The 24,947-nt window shown below is 48.8% G+C and overlaps 9 protein-coding genes across 9 annotated transcripts, besides 1 other annotated feature; 3 read left to right on the forward strand and 6 right to left on the reverse strand.

Annotated features, from left to right (window-relative positions):
- Positions 1–175: 175 nt before the first annotated feature.
- On the reverse strand, positions 176–3,549 carry UA08_04856 (hypothetical protein; the record flags this gene model as incomplete). Its single annotated transcript, XM_020267172.1, has 15 exons — positions 176–412; positions 483–589; positions 666–745; positions 809–894; positions 955–1,047; positions 1,114–1,177; positions 1,233–1,280; positions 1,352–1,463; positions 1,538–1,748; positions 1,813–1,940; positions 2,055–2,167; positions 2,230–2,384; positions 2,425–2,438; positions 2,535–2,780; positions 2,835–3,549. The coding sequence occupies 15 exons, from the start codon at positions 3,547–3,549 to the stop codon at positions 176–178; spliced, it is 2,409 nt and encodes an 802-aa protein (XP_020119994.1).
- Positions 3,550–4,700: 1,151 nt separating this feature from the next.
- UA08_04857 (Glyceraldehyde-3-phosphate dehydrogenase) lies at positions 4,701–6,141 on the reverse strand (the record flags this gene model as incomplete). Its single annotated transcript, XM_020267173.1, has 8 exons — positions 4,701–4,732; positions 4,787–4,957; positions 5,027–5,474; positions 5,516–5,773; positions 5,836–5,899; positions 5,963–5,976; positions 6,032–6,067; positions 6,130–6,141. The coding sequence occupies 8 exons, from the start codon at positions 6,139–6,141 to the stop codon at positions 4,701–4,703; spliced, it is 1,035 nt and encodes a 344-aa protein (XP_020120387.1).
- A 958-nt stretch (positions 6,142–7,099) lies between these two features.
- On the reverse strand, positions 7,100–7,840 carry UA08_04858 (Inorganic phosphate transport protein PHO88; the record flags this gene model as incomplete). Its single annotated transcript, XM_020267174.1, has 3 exons — positions 7,100–7,491; positions 7,556–7,716; positions 7,827–7,840. The coding sequence occupies 3 exons, from the start codon at positions 7,838–7,840 to the stop codon at positions 7,100–7,102; spliced, it is 567 nt and encodes a 188-aa protein (XP_020120386.1).
- A 1,139-nt stretch (positions 7,841–8,979) lies between these two features.
- UA08_04859 (Histone H2A.Z) lies at positions 8,980–9,802 on the forward strand (the record flags this gene model as incomplete). The annotated part of the gene is made up of 3 exons (XM_020267175.1): positions 8,980–9,081; positions 9,406–9,475; positions 9,555–9,802. The coding sequence occupies 3 exons, from the start codon at positions 8,980–8,982 to the stop codon at positions 9,800–9,802; spliced, it is 420 nt and encodes a 139-aa protein (XP_020120058.1).
- Positions 9,803–11,322: 1,520 nt separating this feature from the next.
- On the reverse strand, positions 11,323–13,241 carry UA08_04860 (hypothetical protein; the record flags this gene model as incomplete). Its single annotated transcript, XM_020267176.1, has 3 exons — positions 11,323–12,254; positions 12,322–12,850; positions 12,933–13,241. The coding sequence occupies 3 exons, from the start codon at positions 13,239–13,241 to the stop codon at positions 11,323–11,325; spliced, it is 1,770 nt and encodes a 589-aa protein (XP_020120057.1).
- A 1,464-nt stretch (positions 13,242–14,705) lies between these two features.
- Positions 14,706–15,746, forward strand: UA08_04861 (hypothetical protein; the record flags this gene model as incomplete). The annotated part of the gene is made up of 2 exons (XM_020267177.1): positions 14,706–14,951; positions 15,060–15,746. The coding sequence occupies 2 exons, from the start codon at positions 14,706–14,708 to the stop codon at positions 15,744–15,746; spliced, it is 933 nt and encodes a 310-aa protein (XP_020120060.1).
- Positions 15,747–15,926: 180 nt separating this feature from the next.
- Positions 15,927–17,684, reverse strand: UA08_04862 (hypothetical protein; the record flags this gene model as incomplete). Its single annotated transcript, XM_020267178.1, has 1 exon — positions 15,927–17,684. The coding sequence occupies one exon, from the start codon at positions 17,682–17,684 to the stop codon at positions 15,927–15,929; it is 1,758 nt and encodes a 585-aa protein (XP_020120059.1).
- A 921-nt stretch (positions 17,685–18,605) lies between these two features.
- UA08_04863 (hypothetical protein) lies at positions 18,606–20,363 on the reverse strand (the record flags this gene model as incomplete). The annotated part of the gene is made up of 6 exons (XM_020267179.1): positions 18,606–19,166; positions 19,227–19,505; positions 19,561–19,617; positions 19,670–19,907; positions 19,973–20,129; positions 20,201–20,363. 6 exons carry the CDS (start codon positions 20,361–20,363, stop codon positions 18,606–18,608), a joined length of 1,455 nt encoding a protein of 484 aa, XP_020120062.1.
- Positions 20,364–20,970: 607 nt separating this feature from the next.
- On the forward strand, positions 20,971–24,933 carry UA08_04864 (hypothetical protein; the record flags this gene model as incomplete). Its single annotated transcript, XM_020267180.1, has 5 exons — positions 20,971–21,441; positions 21,495–21,631; positions 21,680–22,320; positions 22,379–22,615; positions 22,907–24,933. 5 exons carry the CDS (start codon positions 20,971–20,973, stop codon positions 24,931–24,933), a joined length of 3,513 nt encoding a protein of 1,170 aa, XP_020120061.1.
- Positions 22,860–22,912: a repeat region (Identified by RepeatMasker using a combination of RepBase library and repeat library created with RepeatScout).
- Positions 24,934–24,947: the final 14 nt, after the last annotated feature.

Raw genomic sequence — 24,947 nt, forward strand, 5'->3', positions numbered from 1 at the left:
AGTTAGTTATCCTACTAGTCATGCAGCTAATAGTAGACAACATGTCCCCGGCCGAATGGTGCCAGCGCAGCCCAACATCAACTCAGATCAACAATCACATGAATACAAGCATAGCTTGGTGGTGATATTTCTTCTCCATTCCGTCAACTCTCTTCTCGACGGCCATTGCCAGAGACTACTGAGCTTCAGCTTCAGTCTTCGGCAGGTTCTCTTCCTCCTCCGTCTCGTCGCCCGTGAGGATATTAACCCGCTGCTCAATCCATGTGTATACCTCCTTTTTGTGGTGAAGTAGCATTTCGTTGAGTCCCGCCTTGGGAGACCGCAGCAATCGGCCGTATCGCTTCGATGGCTTCCGGCGGTTCTCCGTATTGTGCCATACACCGTGAGCGTAGGAGACGAAGACTAGCGAGTTCTGGTGTTTTGTAGGTGTCAATAGCGGTACTACCGTGTGCTACGAGGAGGGAAAGGAAAATATGGCTTACATCTTTGTACCACCTCGAGAGCCATGTCTGTGTCGTCGATGCCACAGCCCGGACTGGGTTCTCAGCGACGAAAGAAATCACGCTGTTGACGCGCTGATAGATGCTATCTGCTCAACTATTTAATTTCATTCCTTTCCTTTGAAGCGTATGGAGGGAAGGGAAAAAAAAAAAAAAAAAACTCACCTCGGTTGATAAGAAGATTGGCCACTCCATAAAACGCATCACCAATGCCAAGGAAAAAGACATGGGTGGCTTCGTTTGGCCTAATCCAAGAAATAAATAAATTAGTCTTGTCCTGATGTTAAGTGTCCCATAACCACACATACTCAATGTAATTGTCCCACAGGTACCCAGCCAACTCCTCAGTCTGGTTCGGTCGATCCTCATCATCCTCCTCGTATTTACCGGCGTTCTAGAAATATTTCCGTTAGCTCGCCACTCCGTCTTCCCAAGAGCTATGATACAAACGCACCGCCTCTGATGTTACGTGCTTGGGGATATTGACATCGATAATGGCAAAGTTGTGCTGATTCGCCCAAGCAATATAGTCCTTGACCACATCCGCCTATTTTCCAGACAAACGAAATGTAAATTAGCAATCTGACTACGTCGAGGGGTCTGTAGAACCTACCATCCAACAGTTATGCGCCTCCAATTTATTCGTGATTGGATGATATACGCCCATGAGATCAGGTCTATTGATATTTTAGCAGAGCACAACTAGGAGGCGGCAGGGTAAGTAAGACTCACGGGTCATGGAAAATCACAATTAAAGGTACCGTCTTGTCGTAGTTGGGACTATCTCTTGTCAGTTCATATATATATACCCTAAAAAAAGAAAAGCGACCAGACAACCGGTTGACACTCACCTAGCCAGGACTTGGTTCTCGAAAGATTTTGAGATTGAAGAGCGATAGATCCAAAGACTAGTAAGCTTAAAGTTATCATACAGCTGTTTAGCCTGGTATTGACGAATGACATCTGTATTGGCATCGCGCAGTCAGCTCTGCTTGCCCATCAAGTACTCAATCTTTCGAGGTTGGTTGCTTGTTTACCATGCAGTCTGTCTGTGAACAGCCCCTCTTGCGCTGGAATCTTGGGGTACATGCACCGCCAATACTTGGACTGGGCAGTCATGACGTTTCGTACAAGCTGCACCGCTGCGTTGGATGGAGTCGTGGCCAGTAGTCGCGCGGGAGGCTCTCCCATAAGAGTTTTTGTGACTGCCAGAGCAGACTTGGAAATAGAACGGAAATTATAGCCACCCTATACACCGAGACAACAGTCAGACAGACTGCTGGGATAGCAAAAGAGAAGAAGGCGCACTCACCTCCAAGCAAACAGCCACCTTCCCATTAGCCAGCGTCATGAGCATATGGGTCATGTGAGCGTAACAGCTGGGCGTAACAAAGCAGCCTCCAAGCTCATCGCCAGCCGCAGCGTCAAATCCTGAGGCCACTGGGATTGAAGATGCTCATGTTAGGTGGATATTCGCCATTGTTTGTTTGTTTGCATGACTCTACATAAGGGGGGAAAAAAAAGAGCGGCACTGCAAACAGAGAGATGACTTACCAATCACCAAATCAGGGTCAAATTCAGTGGCAATCGGCATGACAAGCTGCTGAAAGGCAAACATGTAATCGCCATCTCCCATGCCCTGCGATGGCCATGGAATGTTGATGTTTCTTGATATGCGAGCTCAGCATACGCGCGCCACACTGCTGGGCAAATGATCGAAGAGACTTACTTCCCCAGACCAGCCCCTTCGCCAACATGGTCCCAATTGCCTTCTTGGCCACCGGGATAGAATTTCCCATCGGCATAAACGTGGATGGAAATATACAGGACATTCGGGTCGTCGTAAAATGCCTTTTGGATTCCGTTTCCTGGTTGAACCTTTAGCTATAAGAGAATAGAATCATAGATATTGTCCAATGCTTACCATGATGGACATCCCTACTCTCGAAATTAGCAGAAATTTGGCAAGACAAGGGACAGAGAGAGCTCACCAATCAACAACCAGAATCTTGCGGCACGCTTGCCCCAACTGACGCTGGCAAACTTTAGCAGCAATCGACACATTATTGAACAGACAGAATCCCATAGTCTGGTCATGCTCAGCATGGTGTCCAGGTGGCCGAATGACGGCAATGGCATTCTTGACCTTTCGCGTAGCCACGGCCAAACACGTCTCAATAGCGCCGCCCGCCGACAAAAGCGCCGAGGCAAAGGTCAGTCGATTGAAGTAGATAGAATCGCGAGATTCCTCCAGCATGATCAAAGTTTCATCAGGGAGGTCTAATATGGATGTGTTAACAAGAGACGCTTTTTCTTGCGAATGGACAGACTTACTCTGAGTATCCGCCACAAACTGATAATGCTCAACAGTATGAACCAGCTCTACCTCCTCTCTCGTCGCATTCCGAACATCAATCCGCTTCAGCGGAATCGGAGCAAGCAGCTTAGGCGTGTCGACAATCTCCGGATCTTCCACAAGACCCGCGCGGCAGATCTCCTTGTAAATATAGTAGATGCGACGAGGATCCTCCGGATGCACATCAGCAGCAGGGCGCACCTCGCAATGATAGCGCATTCGGATATCGTAGCAAAGCCCCGTCGCCAAAGACGCGACTGGCAACCCGACAGACATAGCTGCGTCGTTGTCAACGGACCAGTCCGAGCTTTCTTCCATGAGACTGTCGGATTCCTCGCTGGACTTGACCATCAGGTGCAGCCCCTCGTCCTCGATGGACTTGGTCAACCCTGGGATTTCTGTGGAGCTATGCGAGGAGTTCCCATTGTAGCTTGCTGATGATGGCTTGAGGAAAGGTGGTGGTGGTGGTGGTGGTGGTGACAGCAAGCTGGAAGAGGATTTCGGCATTCCAAACAGACCCTCGTTGTTAGCTATGGAAGTAGCAGCATGAGAGGAGGGGATGTCTGTAGTGGTAGTATTGTTGGAGAGATGTGATTGCTCAGTAGCTGCTGTAGAAGGATGGTCTGGAGCAGCAGGAGGAATATTTGCTAGAGATCCAGGATCCCGCATCACCGTGTCCTCATCTTCCTCCATTTCTCTCTTTTTGCGCGCAACACAACAGAATTGAAGATGGCCGGGGGGGGGGGCTCGTTCTTAGGCCGTCGAGAGCTCTACTACTCCCTCATGGTCTGCCTCCCTTGAATCCGTCCGAGAAATGTCCAAGTCGACAGTCTTCCTCTTCTCTTCTTTCGCCTTTGAACATGCAACTCTTTCACAATTCAGTTTTAGGAAAAAACCAAAAAATATAGGGCAGAAGACAGGTAAAGGCAATAAAAACGAATAATAAAAAAAGAAAAAAAAAAAAACCAAACAGCAAGGCGAGGACAAGACAAAAGGGAAAAAAAAAACAAAGACACTTAAAACTCAAAGACGCACGGCTGCCGTGATGTGACAACTACAAGTAAATAAATATGATCCCTTTAAAAGACTTGTATGCAAGCAAACAAGCAAGAGCAAGGTATTTTGGTCGCGAGTGATAGCAAGATAGGGCAGAGACAGAAGCTCCGTGTTAATTGGGAAGTTCGGGAAGCACGTGATACGTATACATGTATGTGTGTATGTTACATACAGGATTGTATTTGCTACCATGGCCAACGCAAGTATGAGGATCCGAAATAGAATTGAGAATAAACAATAGTCGGGTCTACTGCGAGTTCGAGACTGATATGACAAGCTGGTATGCCTCTGGAAATTTAAAAAAAAAAAAAAAAAAAAAAAAAATCATGGGAAATGCGTCTACTTAAGTGTTCACGAAGCATGTCAATACTAGGCGTATGCACGTTACACTGCTTACCTAGGGAATTGTTGTATATATAACCATCGTCATACACATACGTCTCAATGCGGGCGCAGACATATTCCATGCAATATGGACATACACTCAGTGATGAAAAAGTTCAAAATCATTAAATTATTTATTTATTGTCATTGAAGGAATAGATAGCTATTTTCGTCTCTAACTGTCGATCCGAGCACATCATAAAAACTTGCCTTTTCATCATTGGACTCTCTCATTCCTTGGTATCAGATCAAAATTTTGGAAAGAGATGGAATCGTGGCTGGCATCTTTCATTCATTTTCTCCCCCATTTTCTATGAAAGAAAAAAAAAATTTGGTTTAGTGCGCCCATAAGGTGGATTGTTGCTTTGCGCTCACAGCACACTTCGCAAGGTGGGCTCTGATTCCTAGGCGCTGCCGTCGACCTTGGAGATGTAGACTTTATGGAGAGTGAGCGGCAGTGTTCAAAAAAGAGAGAAAGATATAGACTTACCAATGAGGTCAACAACACGGCGGGAGTAGCCCCATTCATTGTCGTACCAGCTGACAAGCTTGACGAAGTTGGAGTTAAGGGCGATACCAGCCTTGGCATCGAAGATGGAGCTGTTGGTGTTACCGTTCAAGTCGGAGGAGACAATGTCGTCCTCGGTGTATCCGACAATGCCTGTTTGTGATAGAAGGAGTTAGCAAAACCGATCGCACCATAATTGACGCCCGAGAAGATCTTTCTTACCCTTAAGTTCGCCCTCGGCGTACTTCTTGACGGTAGCCTTGATCTCATCATAAGAGACGGGCTTCTCAGTGCGGCAGGTCAAGTCGACAACTGAGACGTTGGAGGTAGGCACACGCATGGACATTCCAGTAAGCTTGCCGTTAAGAGAAGGAATGACCTTGCCGACGGCCTTGGCGGCACCAGTGCTGCTGGGAATGATGTTCTGAGCAGCGCTACGGCCACCACGCCAGTCCTTAGCAGAAGGACCATCGACGGTCTTCTGGGTGGCAGTGTAAGAGTGGACGGTGGTCATGAGACCCTCAACGAGACCCCAGTTGTCGTTGACAATCTTGGCGAGAGGGGCCAAGCAGTTGGTGGTGCAAGAGGCGTTGGAGATGACGGTGTTTTCGCTCTTGTAGGACTCGTGGTTGACACCCATGACGAACATCTTGGGGATTTTCCGGTTAGTCTGGCAACGGCCAGCAAGTGGATGTGGGTGACGACACTTACAGGGGCATCGGCAGAAGGAGCCGAGATGATGACCTTCTTGGCACCACCCTTCAAGTGAGCAGAGGCCTTCTCAGTGGTGGTGAAGACACCGGTGGACTCGACAATGTAAGAAGCTCCAGTGGCGCCCCAAGGGATGTTGGCGGGGTCGCGCTCCTGGTAGAACTTGACGCGCTTGCCGTTGATGATGAGGTCCTGGCCGTCGACCTCGATGGTACCCTTGAACTGACCGTGCTGGGTGTCATACTTGAGCATGTAGGCCTATGGAGGGGTTGTCAGTATTGGCCTCCCTGCATGCAGCGGGGGAGAGGAGAGCGACATACAGCGTAGTGAGTCTCAATGAAAGGGTCGTTGACAGCGACAACGTCAGCTTCGCCGTGCTCGAGGCTATACAGAACCAGGGTGTTAGAATTGCGTATGATGGGAAATCCTCAACAACAAACGACATACGCGTTACGGAAGACCTGTCCAGAGCAGTTAGCCAAGCTACGTCATACGACCAGGCAATGGGCGACTTACAATACGACCGATACGGCCGAAACCGTTGATTCCAACCTGTCCAAGCGAAAGCCAGTCAGTCTCCGTGACAGGAATTAAGTGAGAGACGGGCGGCCTACCTTGGTAACCATGTTTGCTGTGGGATGGAAGCTGCGGCGGGGTAAGCGGCATCAGCCAAGAGCTCAGCACAACAAGAGGCAGCGGCAGTGTCGGGAACTCACAGTACGGATGTAGCTGTAATTGTAGATGGGATGAGAGTAGAGACAGACACAGTCAGGAGAGAAGAGAGAGAGAGGGAGACAGAGGAAGGCGGCGGCGAGGTTTTTCTTAAAGGGCTGGGCTGGCGGGGTAGCTTTGACGAAAGAGGTAGACTCGGTGAATCGGTTGACGCAACAACTGGGTCACGCTTTTCACTCACCGGGAGTGCAGGCTAAACTGCGACGGTATTGCTTGTTTTGCTTGCTTGCTTTTCTTTTTTTTTGGTTTCTCTTTCTGAGTTACTAGACAGCATCGCAGCACAATTCCACGATGACTATTGCCCTATTTAAACTGCACGCCTGCTTCCGGCAATGCCGTTTTGCCGGTTTCATACACCGGGCAAAACAGGAAAGCATTTCTGGCTGCGAGACTGCGCTCGGCCAATCAGGGACCCTGGTATCGTCTCTCGTGCTTCATCTGGCGTTGGCTGATCTTCCGAGCCGACGATAATTGCGCCCAGTTAGCCTAGGCTATTGCTCCCAAGGTTATGGATGGATGGCCTGTTGTTCTGTTCCTGGGGCCAGGCATCATCCGTTGCCTCCACTTCGAAGCTCAAATCACACGTTGCTAGTAGTAGCCATGGGTACGAGTATATGAGCAGGAGTATATGAGCATATGAGTATCTAGCGTATGAACATAAATCATGGAATATGTATATTATTAATCCGGGTATTCCAACACACAACCAAGGGCAAACCCAATCATGCAATCAAGAAAACCCCCTACATACCTAGTAGGTACGGACCATGTATCCTCAAGCCCCTTTTTTGAGCATGCAGATATATTAGCCAGGAAGAAGAAGAAGGGAAAAAAAATATAAATGTTACAGGCTTATTCCTCCTTGACACCGCCCCGCCACTTCTTCTCCGCGCTCTCAACGGACGCCTTGTCGCTCTTGACCTCGCCCTGACCCATGCCCATGAAACCGGCAGCAGCCTTGAAGGGCCGCTGCAGGTTGCCCGTGGCGGGCTTGCCAAACAAGTGAATCTTGACCAGGTTGGATTCCAGCGCGCTCTTGACGGGGAGGATGGACTGGACCAAGAGAGGGTTGGTGTACTTGAAGTACAGGTGCATGACGCCCATCATACCGACTCCCATGAGCTGCGAGCGGAAGCTGTTGCGCAGTTGCTGCTTGTCATACTCCATGACGGTTGTCGTCACGGGGCGTGGTTCCTCGCCAGAGCCTAGTTGGGAGGGCTCTACGTATTTGAGCGTAGTCAGGTCTGTGGCGGCAGCAAATACAGTTAGAGAATATATATATCAAAGTATAGAAAGGGAGTATATTACCCTTCTTCTTGTTGATCACCGACTGGACGTAGAGGTAGATGCCGAGAATGACCAAGTTGGACACAACGTACAAAACCCGGACGCCGAGCAGCACGTCGGGGTCGTCAAACGGAACTCGCTTGGAGACCTGCATCATACCCAGGACGATGACGAGATTGGTGCTGCAAAAAGCAAATTAGCAACGCGAACACAGTACACAAGGTCCCGAGGAAATTTGTTTGGACGGAGGCGCCAAAGAAAAAGGGGATCGAGGACGAGGCACAAAACTTACACTTGAGAAGACATGATGAGGAAAAGAATTTAAACGAACAAAAAATATAGAACGTGACAAAACGTAATTCTAACGAAAGGAACAGAATGCAAGTGGCCTGGCTGCAAGCAAAGGGCTGGACTGGCAGAGCGGAATATTCATTCGCAAATGCAGGTCGAAAAGTCGAGGAAGGGACAGCTCGCCCGTTGGGGGAAACTGATCACGTGAGCGCGTGGCAAGCAAGCCGATAGAATCCATCGAACGTTTTGGAAGCCGCCCCACAGATAGCATAATCTCGTATCTATAACAGAGGTGTGTCTTGTATTATTATGGTTATTTTATTCTTATTGTTGTTATTGCATGAATAGGCAAAACTAACTGTGACCGTGGCTCGCCAATCATGATCTGAGCGCAACTGAGTTGAGCTCCTCGATCCTGAGGCACCAATATCACATGACTTGGGTCACGTGACCCCCGGGTGTTGTGCGCTGCCAGGCAAAACCCGCGCACAGCAGAAGCACTCCATGCCAGCCAGAGGACGATAAGAATGCCAGCAGAAACCCCCCCTATGGACGCAATGAGCCCAAACACACCGCCGGGCCATACTCTGCATTCGTGTGATCAACGCTTGCCCAAACAGGACCCGGATCGTCTCTCGTGCCTAAACATCATGTCGGTTCCTCATCCATGTCTGTGTCTGGTGTCTGTGCTATGTGAAGCAAAGGCCGGCATGATCAACCACAAATCACTAACCACTTAACTACTAATACAACAGAAAGGCGCAGACTGACAGCAACTTCTCTGCCAGTCTGGCATATTCCTACCATGGAACAAGCGCGTGGCATCTGCCCTGTCCATGTCCATCTCCGTCATTACATTGGCAAGGGTGGCTGTGGCCCCGCGCTGATTGGCCGATCCACGCGCGGGCAGTGGCAGCCCCAGGCTCCAATAAAATAGCCTAGCCTAACCGCCAGCCTTTGGGACATTTCTCAGTTTTCTCCAACAAAAACAGACCGAACGAGGAAAAAGAAAAAATAAAAAAAACTCAAAAAAGGGAACCAACACGCGCGCTCTCCCGCTCATCCCACCCACACCGCATCATCAGTTGATATCCACTCAACAACACTCTGATCGCAACAGAGAAGAAATCCAAAAAAAATAATACTGAATCGAAATGGCTGGCGGTAAAGGAAAATCCATCGGTGGAAAGGGCGCCCCTGGCAAGGATGCGGCGGGGAAGAATCAAAAGTCTCACAGCGCAAAGGCTGGCTTGCAGGTTAGTTTTCTTTTTTATTATTATTATTTCCCCCCCATTTCATGCGTCTATTTTATACGCAACTCGAACTTGTTTGAGATGTTCGCTGTCATGCGACACGAGGAGTGGCGTTATCACGATTTACGCGTCGAGGACAAAACACCAAGCGCTGCGATCATGATGGCCATCGCATCACTCACTCCAAAGAAGCAAAAAGGAATATCCCGCTTTGTTCAACCTTGTCGCGCGTTCTTATCGGATAGAGCTCATGTGTCGTTTTTTTTTTTTGGGGGTTTTTGTTTATGCCTCCAGCGTTTCAGAAGCTAACCCAGACCAACGGAACAGTTCCCATGCGGTCGTGTCAAGCGTTTCCTCAAGAACAACACACAAAACAAGATGCGCGTTGGTGCCAAAGGTGCGATTCTAAAATATATCATCCCAAAAAAAGAAAGAGAAGAAGCCAAAACTGACGCGTCATTTATTTATTCTTCTAGCTGCCGTCTATGTCACAGCCGTCCTTGAGTACCTAACCGCCGAAGTCCTCGAGCTGGCAGGCAACGCAGCCAAGGACCTCAAAGTCAAGCGTATCACACCGCGTCATTTGCAACTCGCCATTCGCGGTGACGAAGAACTCGACACTCTGATCCGCGCCACCATCGCCTTTGGTGGTGTGCTGCCTCGTATCAACCGCGCGCTGTTGCTCAAGGTCGAACAAAAGAAGAAGGGCAAGATTGATTCTTAAGCCTTTTTTCCCCTCTCTTTCTCCCTACTTGCTCACCTTACATGTCTTTTTTTTTCATTTCATTATCCTTGGGCTCGGTTTTTCTTTCCATATCACGCTTTTGACGTTTGTTTCGCCTCTTTTTTTCCCTCTCCCTTTTCAGTTCAGTTTCGGTGACTTTTGATCACAAGGACGGCGGTGTTCACGTAACAGGGTTATATTTTATCTGCTATATGTTATATGTTTATTTCTCCTTTTTCTCTACTCATTTTCTTCTTTTATCTCTCCATGTCTTTTTCCCTGTAAAAGACCATTAAAAGACTGACAGCATAGGCTACGATTGATTTCTTCGTGTTGTCTCCATAAAGTATATGTATGATACAGGAACGACGATGGTATTCTTCCATGTGCCTCCTGCTGAAAACCTTTCCTTGGGGTCTAGTTGCCCAAAGATCAACTACGTGAAGATATAATAGCATAGTAAATAACCTGCCTACAGTAGTAGTTATCATTTACATGAATGAAATGAAACGAATCAATTCAACAATAACCCGACCTATAGCAGTATAAAAACAAAAGATTTAAAATGCAAAAGATAAAAAAGCTCAAATTAGTTCCACCATAAAATAATAAAAAAAAATATATATGCCAAATATCCAGACTTCTCTTTTTTTTCGGTTCTTGTTGTTATTCTTATTCGACTTTTTTTTTCTCTGAAGAAACTCGCCCTCACGCTTTCGTTCCCCCCTATCCTAGGTTTTCCCTTCACTTCTTTTTTGTTTTTCTCACAATTTTGCGTTTGTCTGATTTCTCCCCCCATTCGCAGCTTAACTCAGCTCAGCTCAGCTCAGTCTGAATATCTTGCTCCTCCTATCTCACCCCATAGCATCGCTTCTCGAGGTATATGATCGATCGGTTTGTATGTCCTGTCGTTATCGTTTGTTTTTTGTTATAAAAAACGAACGCTCAACTGTCCAGTGCTCATGTTCATGTGCAAGCTCATGCTCGATGTATTTGTTATTTCAAAAAGAAGGGAAAAAAAAAGGTAAAAAAAACAGAAAGGTAAAAAAAAAAATAATAGGTGAAAAAAAGGCATACTCCGCCAATTTTCAACCCTTTATCACACAAGTCAATTCAATCAACTCGGATCGTTCGTTTGCTTCGTCCAATCATGTTCATAATCTGTTCATGCTGGGCTGCCCCAAGGAGAATATATCTAACAAAATCAATAAATCATATGGCGATAAACGAAGAGAAAAATAAAATTCAAGGTGGATAGATAGGATTATGAGCTCATCACAGAAAAACGCAACATATTTTCTCTTCGGATTCTTCTTCTCGGAGTCATCTCGTCGTCCATCATCGAATCATTATAATGAAAACAAGTCGGCCGATATATCGGCGACCTTGGTGTATCAAATTACAATTGTCGTAATCATCGCCTCTCCTTTTCAAACTTGCTATAATATCTTTTATCATTGTCATTTTCATTGCCATTCTCTTCGGATCTTTGCACTTTTCATGTGTGTTGATTGAGATAATTACTCGACGATTATTTCCACGCCAGATCCCGTGCGAAGTTCGTCGCTGCCGCGTGCCTGATGTCCATTTTGGCGTCGAAACCCAGTTCCTCGATCAGGCGCTGGTCCGCGAGGCTGTCTCAACGGAAGCCGTTCTTGAGACTGGTTGTCAAATCCAATTCCGATAGACCGGTTGCTTCCAATTGCCCCGGCAGGTGCACCTTGGTTCTCTTGTTCCCAGGAAAACATTCCACGTAGTCGTCGAGGGCTACCAGAAGGACCGCCGAGACTGGTGCCTATGGAGAGTCCACCAAGGCTGTTGACGAGGAGACCCTCATCCCGCTGCATACCAAGGGAGGCACCAGATGGAGTGGGAGTTAGTGTGGGAGTGTTGGACGTTCCACTGGCTGTGCCATCATAACCTTGCTGCAGACGCGCTCCATTGGTTTGCAACGTTGCGGGGAAACTCGCAGATGACGGTGCCGGAGATGGAGTATAGGAACGTAAATCGGCAAAGGACTTGGCTGCACGCAAGTTCTGTGAATTGCCAAATCCGCCTGGAGATTCCAGAACCCCCAGGAAAGCCGACGATTGCCCGCGCATTGTGCTAAACGGGCCAGGTCCCTCACTGCGAGACTCGCTAAAATCAATAGTTGCAGCACGGTTGAGTCCACGGCGTGATGCTTCCGTAGCATGAACGGTTGCTGGAATCGAAGACAAGGGCGGGCTAACATTAGAACCGGGCGCCGGACGGAAAACGTGTACTTGACGTTGCTCGCCAGTTCCACGAGATGCATGGCCCAAGCCCATGTTATGCGCAAGAGTGTGAACAGTGCGACGCTGGACTGGTGTGAGATTGGACGGAAAGATCAAGGCTTCCCGAGTCATATCTTCTTTGAAAAGAAGCATCTGCGAATAGAACTGTAGCGTCTGGCTATCATTGAGATCAACGTCTGCCATGGTCGTCATGTTAGTTGCACGTGAGAGACAGAAAATAGAGCGGGAAATGGGGATAGTTACCAAGCTTTGGTCCGCGTTGAGAAACCGGCGATGGTGACGTAGCTGGAATATGCGAGGCCAGAGAAGACATCGAGCTTTGGGTCTGCAGCTGGGATGCAGCAATAGGACGGTGTTGCTCTTCAAGTTGACCACGACGTTCCCTCTTTTCTCTCTCGATGCGCTCGCGTTCCTGCAGGGGAAGCATCTTCTTATATTCAACGCGCAGCTTGCGCCCTTGCAGGTCAAAATGGTTGAGCATATCAATCACAGTAGCTGTTTCCTCGGCAGACGTAAAGTTGGCGAAAGCCAGACCACGGAAGACGCCGTTGTCGAAATGGTAATTAAACGCGTACGGAAGGGGGAGATTCATTTCAGTCATTAATTGCACAAGCTGCTCCTTTTTGACCGCAAAAGGAATGTTCTTGATTACGATCGCAGTCGGGATCAATTCATCATCGCCGTCCTGGCTGGGCGAAGATTGCATCTGTGTGGCAGCGAGCGGACCTGGAGCCAAACCAGCCAAAGATTGAGGCTGTTGATCGAGCCAAGGCTATACGCATATAAAATGTGAGTAGGCCTATTCAGGGGAGGGGGGGAACGTGTTGAAAAAAAGCACAAACAGTATAACATACCGATGGCAGGCCAGTTCGGCCTCGAGTGGGTTTCATCCTACCCGTTGCAGAGCCGATTCCAGCAAGAGTGTGTGCGCCAGCGAAGCCGTTGGTGGGATTCCAGGTCTGGGAGCCAGAGACCTCATAGGCATAATTGGTGCTACCGTGCAGTGGATTAAGACGAGTGGTATCGTACCTGGCCAGCGGGTCATCGTATGGATTCGAGGGCATCGGACCGTACGCGTCGAACTGACGTGACGGCTGTCTATGTAGGGTTTGTGGATGACGTTGCGATCCCGGCGACCGCGATGAAGGATTGTCGTGATACATGGTTGTGAGTCGGAGCGGGAATCAAAGACGCGAGACCAAAATGGAAAAAGGGAAAGGAGAGGGACAAAAAAAAATTAGAACCCCTCCGGTTAAAAGATCATAGGCGCAGGCTACCACAAGTAAATGAGTAAACCGCGAAGACTCTTGAACACCCCGCGTGTGTAGATAGATGATGGCTTTTTAAAACTCGTCGGAAGCGAAGAAGCAAAAGAGATGGGGGCGCTTGTTGGTTGTACGTTGATGCAGGATCGGATAGAATAGAATGTTCTTGACCAGGGATCGATCGCGCAAGGTAAGGATGCAAAATTCCCGCTCACTAATTAATTTCCGAAGGCGCCGAGCAACAACATCAATCAATCAACACAGCAGGCAACAAGACGTATGAGATAGAGGAAGAAAATACAAAAAAATAACACAAGGCAGCAAATGTAATCACGCACGTTGCAGAGAATGCAGGGAGAAGACTGGGGGGGGGGATTCACAGCAGCGGCACGCAAGAAGACATGGGCTTGTTTTTTTATTTTTTATTTTTTCTTCAGTGGATCGGAAAAGCGCCAGAAGCAGCAGAGACAAGGGAAGAAGGGGAGAGAGGAGGAAATGGCTCTCTCTCTCTCTCTCTCTTTTAAAAAGAAGCCGAAGAAAAAAAGGGGGAGAGGAAGAGAAGAAGAGAACGGCTGAAGGGGGGAGGAGAGAGAGAGGAGAGGAGAAGAAGAGGAAGAGAAGGAGAGAAGGAGAGAGGGCGAGGGGAGGGAAGGCGGTGATGGGGCACTACTCCGTGGTTACTACTACTAGTAGTAGGGAGGCAGGAGCAGCCCGGTGGGGAGCGCCTTCCTCCTTATTTTAGGCCCATCGCTAAGCCGAATTGAATGAATTATTTTGCCTCTGGCTTTGCTGCCTCAGTCCGCAATAATAAACAACTAATAAAACTATTGGAATGTACATCCCACTGCCGATTAAGGGGCGCTCGCTCATACACGTAACTACGTAGTAGCTGTAGATCGTTGCTCCCTTCTTTGGCTGCACATGATTGCTCAGTATGTGCATGCTTCCTACAGAGTAACCTTGGAAGTAAGTATATGCATGAACCCGTGTAACCTGTTCCTCTCGACGAGTGAAGAATCTAGTCGGGCTCTGTACTGCGGAGTCCGTAATACTAGAACGAGGTGGTTATTGCTCAACTCCCTACTCGTATTCGTGAATAGAAGTGTGATCCAACAAGGAGAAGTCAGTCGTTCAACATCATCGGGGCTCACGTGCCGGCGGCGGGAGCGTGGCTGGGCTGCAGATCCACAGTGGCTGACGCACCCTCATGCTGTGGCTGGTGCCCGGGGTCGGGGGGTGGGAACATCCTCTTTCTATATCGTCATCCAACCAACTCCAGATTGCGAAAGCAACTGATAATACACTGTATACTGCATACCTGGGCAGCATATGTCCATGACCAGAGCAACAGCCTGTCTCAGAATGCCTGCCAAATGCCTTACTCTCCGGCCGACTGGTCTCGATACGACTCCGTCCGTAATGCCAACCTTGATCTATGGAACTGCATGGAAAAAAGAAAGCACAACGCCATGCGTGTACACAGCCCTGAAAACCGGATTTCGCGCGGTGGACACCGCTGCACAGCCCAGGCATTACCGCGAAGACCTGGTCGGGGCGGCCATGAGGAGAGCAATTGCCGAGAACATCGTCAAACGGGAGGATCTCTATGTAAGCGACACAATTCATGATATCAAAACAACCAGTGCATCTCCCAATCTGATTGTGAACTTCTACCCCGCTAACGCAATGTGCGGTTGGGTCCATCGGGATGGATAGATTCAAACCAAATACACACCCGTTACATCGCAAGACCCGAACAACATGCCCTACGATGCCCACCTGAGTATAAGCGATCAAGTCAAAGCCTCGATCAACTCATCACTCGTCAATTTTTGTGCCTCCGAAGCCGAGACCAGGGAAGGCAGCTACATTGACACGCTTGTGCTTCACACGCCCCTCCCAACTATAGAGCAGACTATAGAAGCCTGGACTACTGCCGAGAGCTTTGTACCCAATTCTATTCGCAACCTTGGAATCTCTAACTGCACTCTCCCAGTACTCAAAGCGCTCTGTGCTTCCCCCAAGCTCAAAATCAAGCCTGCAGTCGTGCAGAACCGTTTCGTACAAGACCCATACGACTATGACGTGGAATTGCGTTCGTTTGCTCGTGAGAATGATATTATATATCAGTCCTTCTGGACGTTGACGGCTAATCCAGACCTTGTCAAGAGCGAACCAGTGCAGCATCTTTCCACGAAGACTGGAATTAGCAATGCGGCCGCTCTGTATGCTTTCGTATTAAGTCTGGGGGGAACGTCAATTCTTGACGGCACCAAGAGCCAGATACACATGCAAGTAGATCTTGCTGCGGTCTCGACAGTAGAGAAATTTAGTCAAGAGCATCAACAAGACTGGCAAGGGCTTTTGAGCAGTTTCAAGCGTCTGATTGGAGAGAAGGCATGATATTTCTCACCATGCCCAAAAAGAGGGAAAAGTGAATCGTACACATCGCGATTATTATGATTTTCAAACCAAACCGTTAATTGCTACCTTGAATCAGACCTTGAAATATTCTGCTTCAAGACTTCATATCTTGACTATATAGGTGCTATAATTCAAAAGCCTTAGGCTTAGTCAATAGCACTACCTACCCCATACTCCCTCGAAATTGTCAGCCATATAAGCAATAGCAGATCCACGATATGTATCAGGCTCTATATACGCCAAACCAGACACATTCACATTGAACGCCATATTGGACGGATTTTCCATGCCATACACAGGCCACTCCAAGCCTTCCTTATTAATGCCCCTTTTGTCACTGAACGCATTGCTATTAGGGTCTATATCATGCACAAAACTAATCCAAGCAGTGGACATAATGCTAGCCAGCTCGTCGAACGTAGGCGGCTCGTTCGCGAACGGATCAACAGCAACCGCGTTCTCATATCCGTAGCCATTGGTGTTGTCAAACACGAAGGCTACTTCCTGGAAGTGTGTGCTGCCAATGTATTCATTTTTACCGTTGACGAGAACATCGAACTGGTATGTGTACGCCGGCACGCCATACTTAGCCCAGGCTTGGGATGTAATTCGTCGCCCCGTGTGCATCCTCAAATCGCCACCGTACGCAGCCGAGCGTTTCCACTGTCTGCCGTAAGGGGAGGCTGGAGGGGGGCGACTGTGTAGTGTGGAAGGAATTCCCAGCTCAGGAATGTCCGGGTATAGCTCGGCGACTTTATCAATGGCTTCCTCAGTGAGCATGGGCGTGTTCTCCGAAAGGGATGCCCTGAATTCCTCAGTGGTGTTGATACCCTGTATGCCGAACGAGGTGCCCTCGTCGAAGTTGGTGCCTATCAAGAAGGGTACTTTGACGAAATTCCCTTCCTTGGTCAAAGCGGTAGTCGACTTGGTGATGATATCTCCATCAATGACGGGATCCGTGTATGCGACAACACCACTCGAGTTGAAGACGTTGCTGAGCTGTTCCGTTGGCAGCGTCCGCAGACAGGCAAGTGTATCGGCTGCGTTGCTGCAATTAGCCAGCTGGACGATTTTCTGATAGTTCGGCTCCCAGGCTGAGGCGTTGACGTAGTAACTCAATGGTGTTGGGCCGCCGGATTCCGCGATAGCAGCTCGGAAGAGACCATCATCACGACCTCCGTAGGCGACAAGGTGTGTGCCCACGGAGTTTGCACCGGCCGATTCGCCGTGTATGGTCACTTTGGATGGATCTCCACCAAAAGCAGCAATATTTTCCTGAACCCAGTGCAACGCCAGGCGTTGATCGCGAATACCAAGATTGGTGACACCTGCTTCGGCAACTTCTTCTCCCCAGAGGAAGCCCCAGCCTGACAATCTGTAATTGATGCTGACGCCGATAATGGGCTTTCCAACCTCTACCGAGCGTTGTATGAGGAACGACTGGTTGTATCTGGGATCACGGCTCCCGCCCTCGGAATAGCCACCACCATGAATCCAGAAAATGACAGGCAGGTTATCCCCTGCTTTCACAGTGCTCGGCCGAATGACGTTGAGCGTCAGACAATCCTCTGAGACGATATTTCCTAGGACCCAGTCATCGCTACCATAACCAATGCATTCAGGGCTGTATGCAGTTGCATCCCTTGCTCCGGTCCAAGTCTCGTTCAAAGACTGGGGCACTTGCAAACGAAACTCACCCAGGGGCGGCTGCGTATAGGGCATGCCCAGGAAGAAATCCTGATTGTACTCTGAATTATAAAGGCCATAGTAACTGCCATTCTTTGCAGTTACTGTTGGTGCTCCCTGAGGCACATTGTCGTTGCCTCTTGATCCAAGAACTGCAGCCGAAACAGAGGAAAGGAGAGTTGATAAGAGAAATAGGAGCAGAGACCTGCCAGTAAAGAGACCGGATGCCATATTCGAAGCATCAGTTGATATCAAATAAAGGCCTGACCAGCAGCCAAGCATCCTCCCCTATTTATCATTCGAACATTTTCCAGCCATGCGGGGAAGAGGCACCGAGCATCTGTGTTGCATAACGAATTCCCAATGATGGAATTTTAGATTTATCCGGATGCTACTATTCCCACCACTAGTTAAACCGTGATCATCAGCGGGGGTGAACTTGGAATCCGTCCAGATAGTTTAGCGGCGGCATCCAGCTCCCAAAATATCCTGATTCCTTACACCCAGATAGAATATCACGAGACACAATGGGATAGACCGACGCATTGACATTTTGGGGGGTGGGCGCGTAGACAAATGTTTACCAGGTAGACCAGTGGATTTTCTCACGGAAAGCCTTGATCAAGGAAAAGAATGCATAAGAGTATCTTACCCCAAGCCTAAACTGGCGGTAAGCAAAGCATGGCGGGTGGTGAGCCCTAAAATTTCCTATTCCAGTAACCCCGCATCCCCACACTTCTCCGCAGAGACGTAGTATCTTAAGACTTGATTCTGTTGGATTGGAGTATTTTCTAGTAGTATAACCTGAGAAAGTTAGGAACCCCAAACTTTTCTTTGCCACCTAGGTTAGTACCTGGCAAATCTAGCTCTAGCTCACCCGAGGGGCTTTCATGAAAGGGCATGAAAAAACCATATACATATATATATATATATAGGAAGGCATTACACTATCTTTGATTAATGGGGTTGCAGCGTGCACAGCGACGCTAGTTTCTACTACTTAAAGATGTATTAAAGATAGAATTCATTAACTAGCAATCTCTACGTCACCAAGACGGTTCTATCTAATGGAAGAATAATACAACAAAGGATCTCTTGCTCAAGCGACCATCAACAGGGTTTCTCAGACCACAAAGACAAAAAGCAAAACACTCAAAAAGCATATCGGAAGTCCGGGTTATTCTCCATGCCCTTGGGTGGCGCCAACTCTCCACGAGCTAGCTTCTTATTCTGGTAAACATAAAACTGCCTCATGACGAGCAAACCCACTAACAAAAGCCCCTGGCAAATTGCCACGGTGATCAAAGCAGGCGCATAGACAGGCGCATACTGCTCCCTGAAAACCGCACTTGACAATATACCACCGATATTCTGCCCACCAATGAAGATACCGAGTGCAACGGCTCGCGCAGAGGCTCTCGTCAGATTGCTGGTCATCCAAATAGGCATCAGCAGCTCCGGCATATATGTGCCAAAGGTGATCAAATAAGTCAGGAAATAGCCCACGTGAGTGTGATGTACAAGGTCGAGGGTAGCAAGAAGGATAAACCCGATCATCGACACGAGTAGTGTACAGAATCCGACCAGAGCACGTTGCTGGTAGCGGTCAGATATCCACGAAGAAACAATTTGCACAAACGCTGCAACGAGATTCGGCCCGACGGTATAAAGATTCCCTTGAGGCGTAGATTGCGCAATGCGTTTCACCATAGTCTATCCACTCATATGTCAGAGAGAGCGCAAGCTTCTACAAGAGAGGAATAGAGTCTTTACCGGGAGGAAGTTCGACGCACTCGCAACGCCCACTCCGCAAAGAAATGCCATGGCAGAAAAAGCCCATACTTGCCAATTACGGAATACCTGGAAAGCCACATCCCACGAGATTTCACCTGCGCCCTCCTCCTCAGATTCACGGAGCAGTCGGATTTGTGCAACGCGCCGTTCCTCTGGTGTGAATAATCTCGAATTTGTGTCACGGGGAAGGACGAAGAAAATGATGATTGCGAGGCCGACAGTCATGCCGCCCTCAATCAGGAATAGATATTGCCAGCCCTATTTCTGGTTAGTCTTCGAAAGAACATGAGGAAATAAAACCGTATGGACGTACAGATAGAGATCGATGCCACTGAGAAACATCCCAGGAGATAAGACCACTCGTTGCGCCCTATACGCTGTTAGTCTTTATCACACAGCAAGATTGATACATGAAGACATACTGCTATGAAACCCGTGAATCCCCAAGCTGCCGACCTCAGAGCAAGTTCTTTTCGCTTGTAAAACAGAGAGTAATACAGATACACGCAAGGCATGAAACTTGCTTCCACGACCCCGATGAGGATTCGCAACGCTACCAATCCACCAAAATTTGTCGTAGCAGCAGTGATCATCGAGAGCGAACCCCAGCAACCCATCATAATTGGAATCACTCTTGCGGGGTTGAAGCGTTTGGCCAATCTGAGCAAAAAGAAAATACTCATTCAGCAACTTCTTCTGAGGAAGAATACCAGTCAAAAACTTACAGAGCTGCAGGAATATTGCACAGACCATAGGGAATATAGAACAGAATGAGCACGAGTGAATACTGATTGCCCACCATGTGTAGACTTGTCTCAATGCCCATGGTCTTTGCATTTCCCAGATTGGCGCGGTCAAGTGTATGACTGTAGTAGACCAGTGCTAGATGAAGAAGTTAGGGTTAGCTCTGGCCCACGGCCGAACATGGATGGCATGCATGCATAGAGACTCACCGCACATTGGCAAAATCAAGAGGTCGAATTTGCGCACCAGAGATTTCTCAATCTTGGGATCGATATACTCATCCCTATCTACTGTAGTAAGGTTGACATCTTTTTCGGGGTCGGACGGCATAGACCGCACGCTCGGCGTGTTGTCCGGTTTGATTTCAGCCATTGGAATGAAGGGAAAAAACCCCCCCCCCAAAGATTCAGTGACGTTGGTGGAATGACTGGACAAATACTTGCATGTTTAGAGCAGGCAAGTACCTAATAAATATACATCTATTTAGTGCTCGGGAGTGTCAGCGAAGAATAGAGCATTTTATTTTTGAGCTCTATCTGCAAAAAACTGGAAATTGTATGGCCATTCTCACGCGCAATTTACACACAGATGTCGTAATGCGCCAGAAAACCAGCTAAAGCATACGATAGCTGCCGAAATATCTATTCTGAGTAGAAACAACATGTCAAAAGCCCATCAAAAATCAACTTACTTTCCCGTTTCACGATGGAGGCCAGCCAACATGAGTCGCCGAGTCGGCGACTCGGGATGAAAATGGCGATTGATCGATATGATCGAATTGCAGTTGATTATTATCTCATTTGGAATGTGGATCTCGGTTTTAGACTCGTCTCCATTTCCACGTGTTTGGCTTGTCTTCTACTCCGCTAGGTTACTTATTCCCATGAACTTCGTTGTGGATGAGAGTGCCGTGCTCTGGCGAGAAATATACCTGATTTATCAACAGTGAGGTATCAGGCTGAAAGAGTTTCACGACGACATGAGAATTCACATCCCTGCTGCAGCCAACACATCCTGGGTGTTGTATCTGGAAACAGCTGTCTTTACCATCGTCCTGCTCTTCCTCGCGAACGAGCTGTATCGATGGTCCATCCGCGTCAAAGGAATCCCAGGTCCCAGGGGTCTTCCCATCGTTGGGAACCTGAGCCAAATCCAAAATGTCTCACCATCAGAGCAATACAGACTATGGGCCTCGAAATACGGTCCTTTATTTCAGATACAGCTGGGAAACAAGCCCGTACTGATTATCAATAGCGCTGCAGTCGCTAAGGATTTGTTGATCCGCGAGAGTGGATCGTTTATTTCTCGTCCTCTCTTCTATGTGTTCCACAAATTCGTGAGCAAAGAAATTACCAGCATTGGGACGAGTCCCTGGAACGATAGCTGCAAGAAGAGACGAAAAGCAGCCGCGTCAGCCTTGAACGTTGTCCAGGTAGATTCGTATGCTCCGGTAAGCCTTTACTCTATAATCCTACTCATGCTCGTTTAGTAACCTTTTGGTAGATCTTGAGGCTGGAGTCGAGCGAATTCATCAAGGAATTGTACAAAGCATGTGACAGTGGTCGCACAGCCATCGATTTCATGTCTTATGCCCGTCGATTCTCCATGAATCTATCTCTGACTCTGAACTATGGAACAAGGTACGGACATCCGCCATCGTCTCTGCCTCAGTACTAATATACTGGCAGAGCCGCAAACCAGAAAGACTTCGATGGCAACCCAATGATCACAGAGATCAGGGAAGTGGAATCAAACGTAGGCAAATACCGGTCGACATCAAGCAATATCAAGAACTACGTGCCGTTGCTGCGACTATTCGATCCGCTAATGCTCCTACTTCCTGGAAACTCGCTTCAAAAGGCCCTGGATATTGGAAGACGACGGTTGAGATACCATGCCGTTCTTCTGGAGGCGCTGAAGACAGAAATCCGCGAGAAGACCGACAAGCCCTGCATTCAAGGAAACATGCTGAAAAACCCAGAGACCAGAAATCTGAGCGATCTTGAACGACTAAGTGTTAGCCTTAGCATCATGGCAGGCGCCGATAGCAATGCACCCTCAGTAGCATGGGCCGTGAATTTCCTGGCACATAACCCAGAAATACAAGAAAAGGCATTTCAAGAAATCAAAGAATCCCATGTCCTCGACACCGACCCCTTTGGGACCGGTAAAGTGCCATACATCAATGCATTCACCAAAGAAGTGGGAAGATACTACACGATCCTCCGTGTTGCCATGCCCAAAGAGACCACGGCGCCGGTTGTCTACAACGGCGTGATGATTCCTAAGGGAACCATGATTCTTCTGAATTCATGGGCATGCAATCGAGGTATGCATAACTATACTGCTTGATATGACATAAACTGAATGATGGCTCACTGAAACAGATCCCGATCTTTTTGAAGACCCCTTTGCATTTATCCCCGAACGCTGGCTGGACAACTCAGATTCCAAACAAGCGCATCAGTATGCCTTTGGCATGGGCTCGCGAATGTGTGTGGCATCGCACTTGGCGCATAACGCTCTATACCTCGCTTTTCTTCATCTGATTGCCCACTTTAAGATTCTCCCCTCGAGTCCTGACGCGCCAGGCACCTTGGCCGATCCCCTAGAGGGCGGCAGTAGTAAGCATTCTCAAGCGACGCTGCCCAAGAGCACGTTGGCCAAGTTCATCCCTCGGGGCGAATTTACTCTGCCGACTTGATGGGCCGATTGAATGTTGTGGACGAAGAAGAGTTGCAAATCGAGGTCTTAGGGTTAGGGCTAGATAGCCGGCGCGCAAGATATAGATGGATGGGCCAATCACAGGCCGGAGAGCTTAATTTGGCGATATCGAAGCCATCATGGCGTGATGCAAACTCTTCTATGAGCATAGCGTAGCATAGCATAGCATAGTATATATATATAGTATTCAGTATGGCTGCGGTTGGGTCGCCGATGGCATTCTACCACTCCCGATCAGTCCCCGAAAACTCCTCCTCGCATCTACATGATAAATATTAGTCTCACGAGATACTGTAAGGATATGCCGCCAACCCTCTCGCAGGAAAAGGGCCGACTGCCCCGCCCCGCTGCTCTGGCATGCACCGAATGTCGACGGCGACATCTCAAGTGCGACGCCAAAACACCAGTCTGCTCACGCTGCCACGAAGTGGGCTTCCGCTGTAGTTATCTGAAGTCGAAACGAGGCGGAAAACGCAAGTACTCGTCGCGGATCTCTTCCTCCTCTACTTCTGCTGTGCCACAGCAGCAGTCTCCCGCGCAAAGTCACGGGCAGTGGATGGATACATCGCCGGCAGCGGCATTGATATATCTGAATCAGTCAAGGCCGGCAACGACGCTTCTACCGCCGGATATCACAGCAGCAGTTGATGTCCCTGTAGCTACGAGTATCAGCCAAGCCACTGGAACCAACGATGTAATAACATCATCGTCCCCCCGGTCGCTTCGCTCGTTACAAGGACAGCATGTTACGCAAGACAGTGACGGTGTACTCCGCGGCCCCGCGGAGGAGACTCTAGTTGAGCTTTACTACGAAAACTTTCACCGCTCGCATCCCATCCTATTCCCCAAGAATGTCTACGACAGGGGCCGGCGGTATCCAAGCTACTTGAGTGCTGTCGTTCAGTATATCGGTAGTCACTACTCTGTGATCTCGGTGGCGCATTTGAGAGAATTAGCCGCCACCGAGTTAGCTCAGACGGTGAACGGCGAAAACTCGCCGCAGGTTGTGCAGGCCAGGCTGCTATATGCCATCGCCCTGCATGGCAATGGAGAGATTGAAGAGGCCCGTACACGACTGCACGAGGCAATCGACATGGCGCTTGCGGTGGGGATGAATAAGAGGGAGTTTGCCAACTTCTACACCCGACAAGGGAGCGGGTTGGAAGCGGAAAGTATGAGACGAACGTGGTGGGAACTGTATGTTTTTGACGGCTACCTGACAGCTCTCGATCCCAGGGGACCCTCTGGCCTCCGACTGAGCTTGGTTCATTGCGATGTTGAGATGCCCTGCGAAGAAAGCATCTATGCAGAGGGTCGCTCCATCTCCCCCCCTGCGTCGCGCCAGGAACTGGAGTCCCGTATTTTCGCAGAAGTAGATTCCGAAACCAGAGCGCTCTCGTCGTTCACATATCGCGTTGATGCAATTGATCTCCTCGCCCGCGTTCTTGCTGTGAGGGATCCGAATCGGGCACATCGTGACAAAGCGCAAGCCGTGGACAACACGCTGGCTAGCTGGGCGCACTATCTACCTTCCAACAAGGCCGACATTGTAAATGCGTATGGCGAGATCGATGAGATGCTGCTGCAGGCGCATATGATGGTGCAGCTTGCCGCGATTCTGCTGCACTTCCCACGAAGTAATTTGATTCTGGATTTCTGTGCCGACTCCAACGCAAGCAACGTTGACAATCTTCTCTGCGGTCCGATTGCGCACAAACTCCCACCCTCGTCCACGCGGCATATTCATGGTATAAAAGCCACCGAGGCCTCCAAGCGCCTCTCAAATCTCTTCTCCATTTGCACGTCGATGCAAAAACATAGTCCTTTATTCATGTTTGGCCTGAGCCTCTGCGGCGTCGTGCAGTGCTCAACGTTTATCGCCCATGTTCGAGTTGACGGCGAGAAGTGTCTGGAGCAACACCGAGACCGCGTACGGCTCCTTATTGGACTGTTAAAGTCGTCGAATGAGACTTGGGCGCTTTCGAAGGTCATCCAGCATAAGCTGCGGAGGGTTGCTGCGATGCTCTTCCAGCCAAAGCCCTCCGTCCCAGTGTCCGTTCTCGCGATGGCCTCCCCGCACGACGAACGCGAAGCATATGATAATTCTATGTCGTTCCCTAGAAACACAAGTGATATTGCCTTTCAAATGGAGAATGGGTGGATGCCCATTGACGGCCAATTTGGTTCGCCTGAATTGGCGCCCTGGGTCTGGGGGTAGATTTAGTTACAACA

The sequence above is a fragment of the Talaromyces atroroseus genome (assembly GCF_001907595.1).
Source record: "Talaromyces atroroseus strain IBT 11181 chromosome Unknown scaffold_5, whole genome shotgun sequence".
Taxonomy (NCBI): domain Eukaryota; kingdom Fungi; phylum Ascomycota; class Eurotiomycetes; order Eurotiales; family Trichocomaceae; genus Talaromyces; species Talaromyces atroroseus.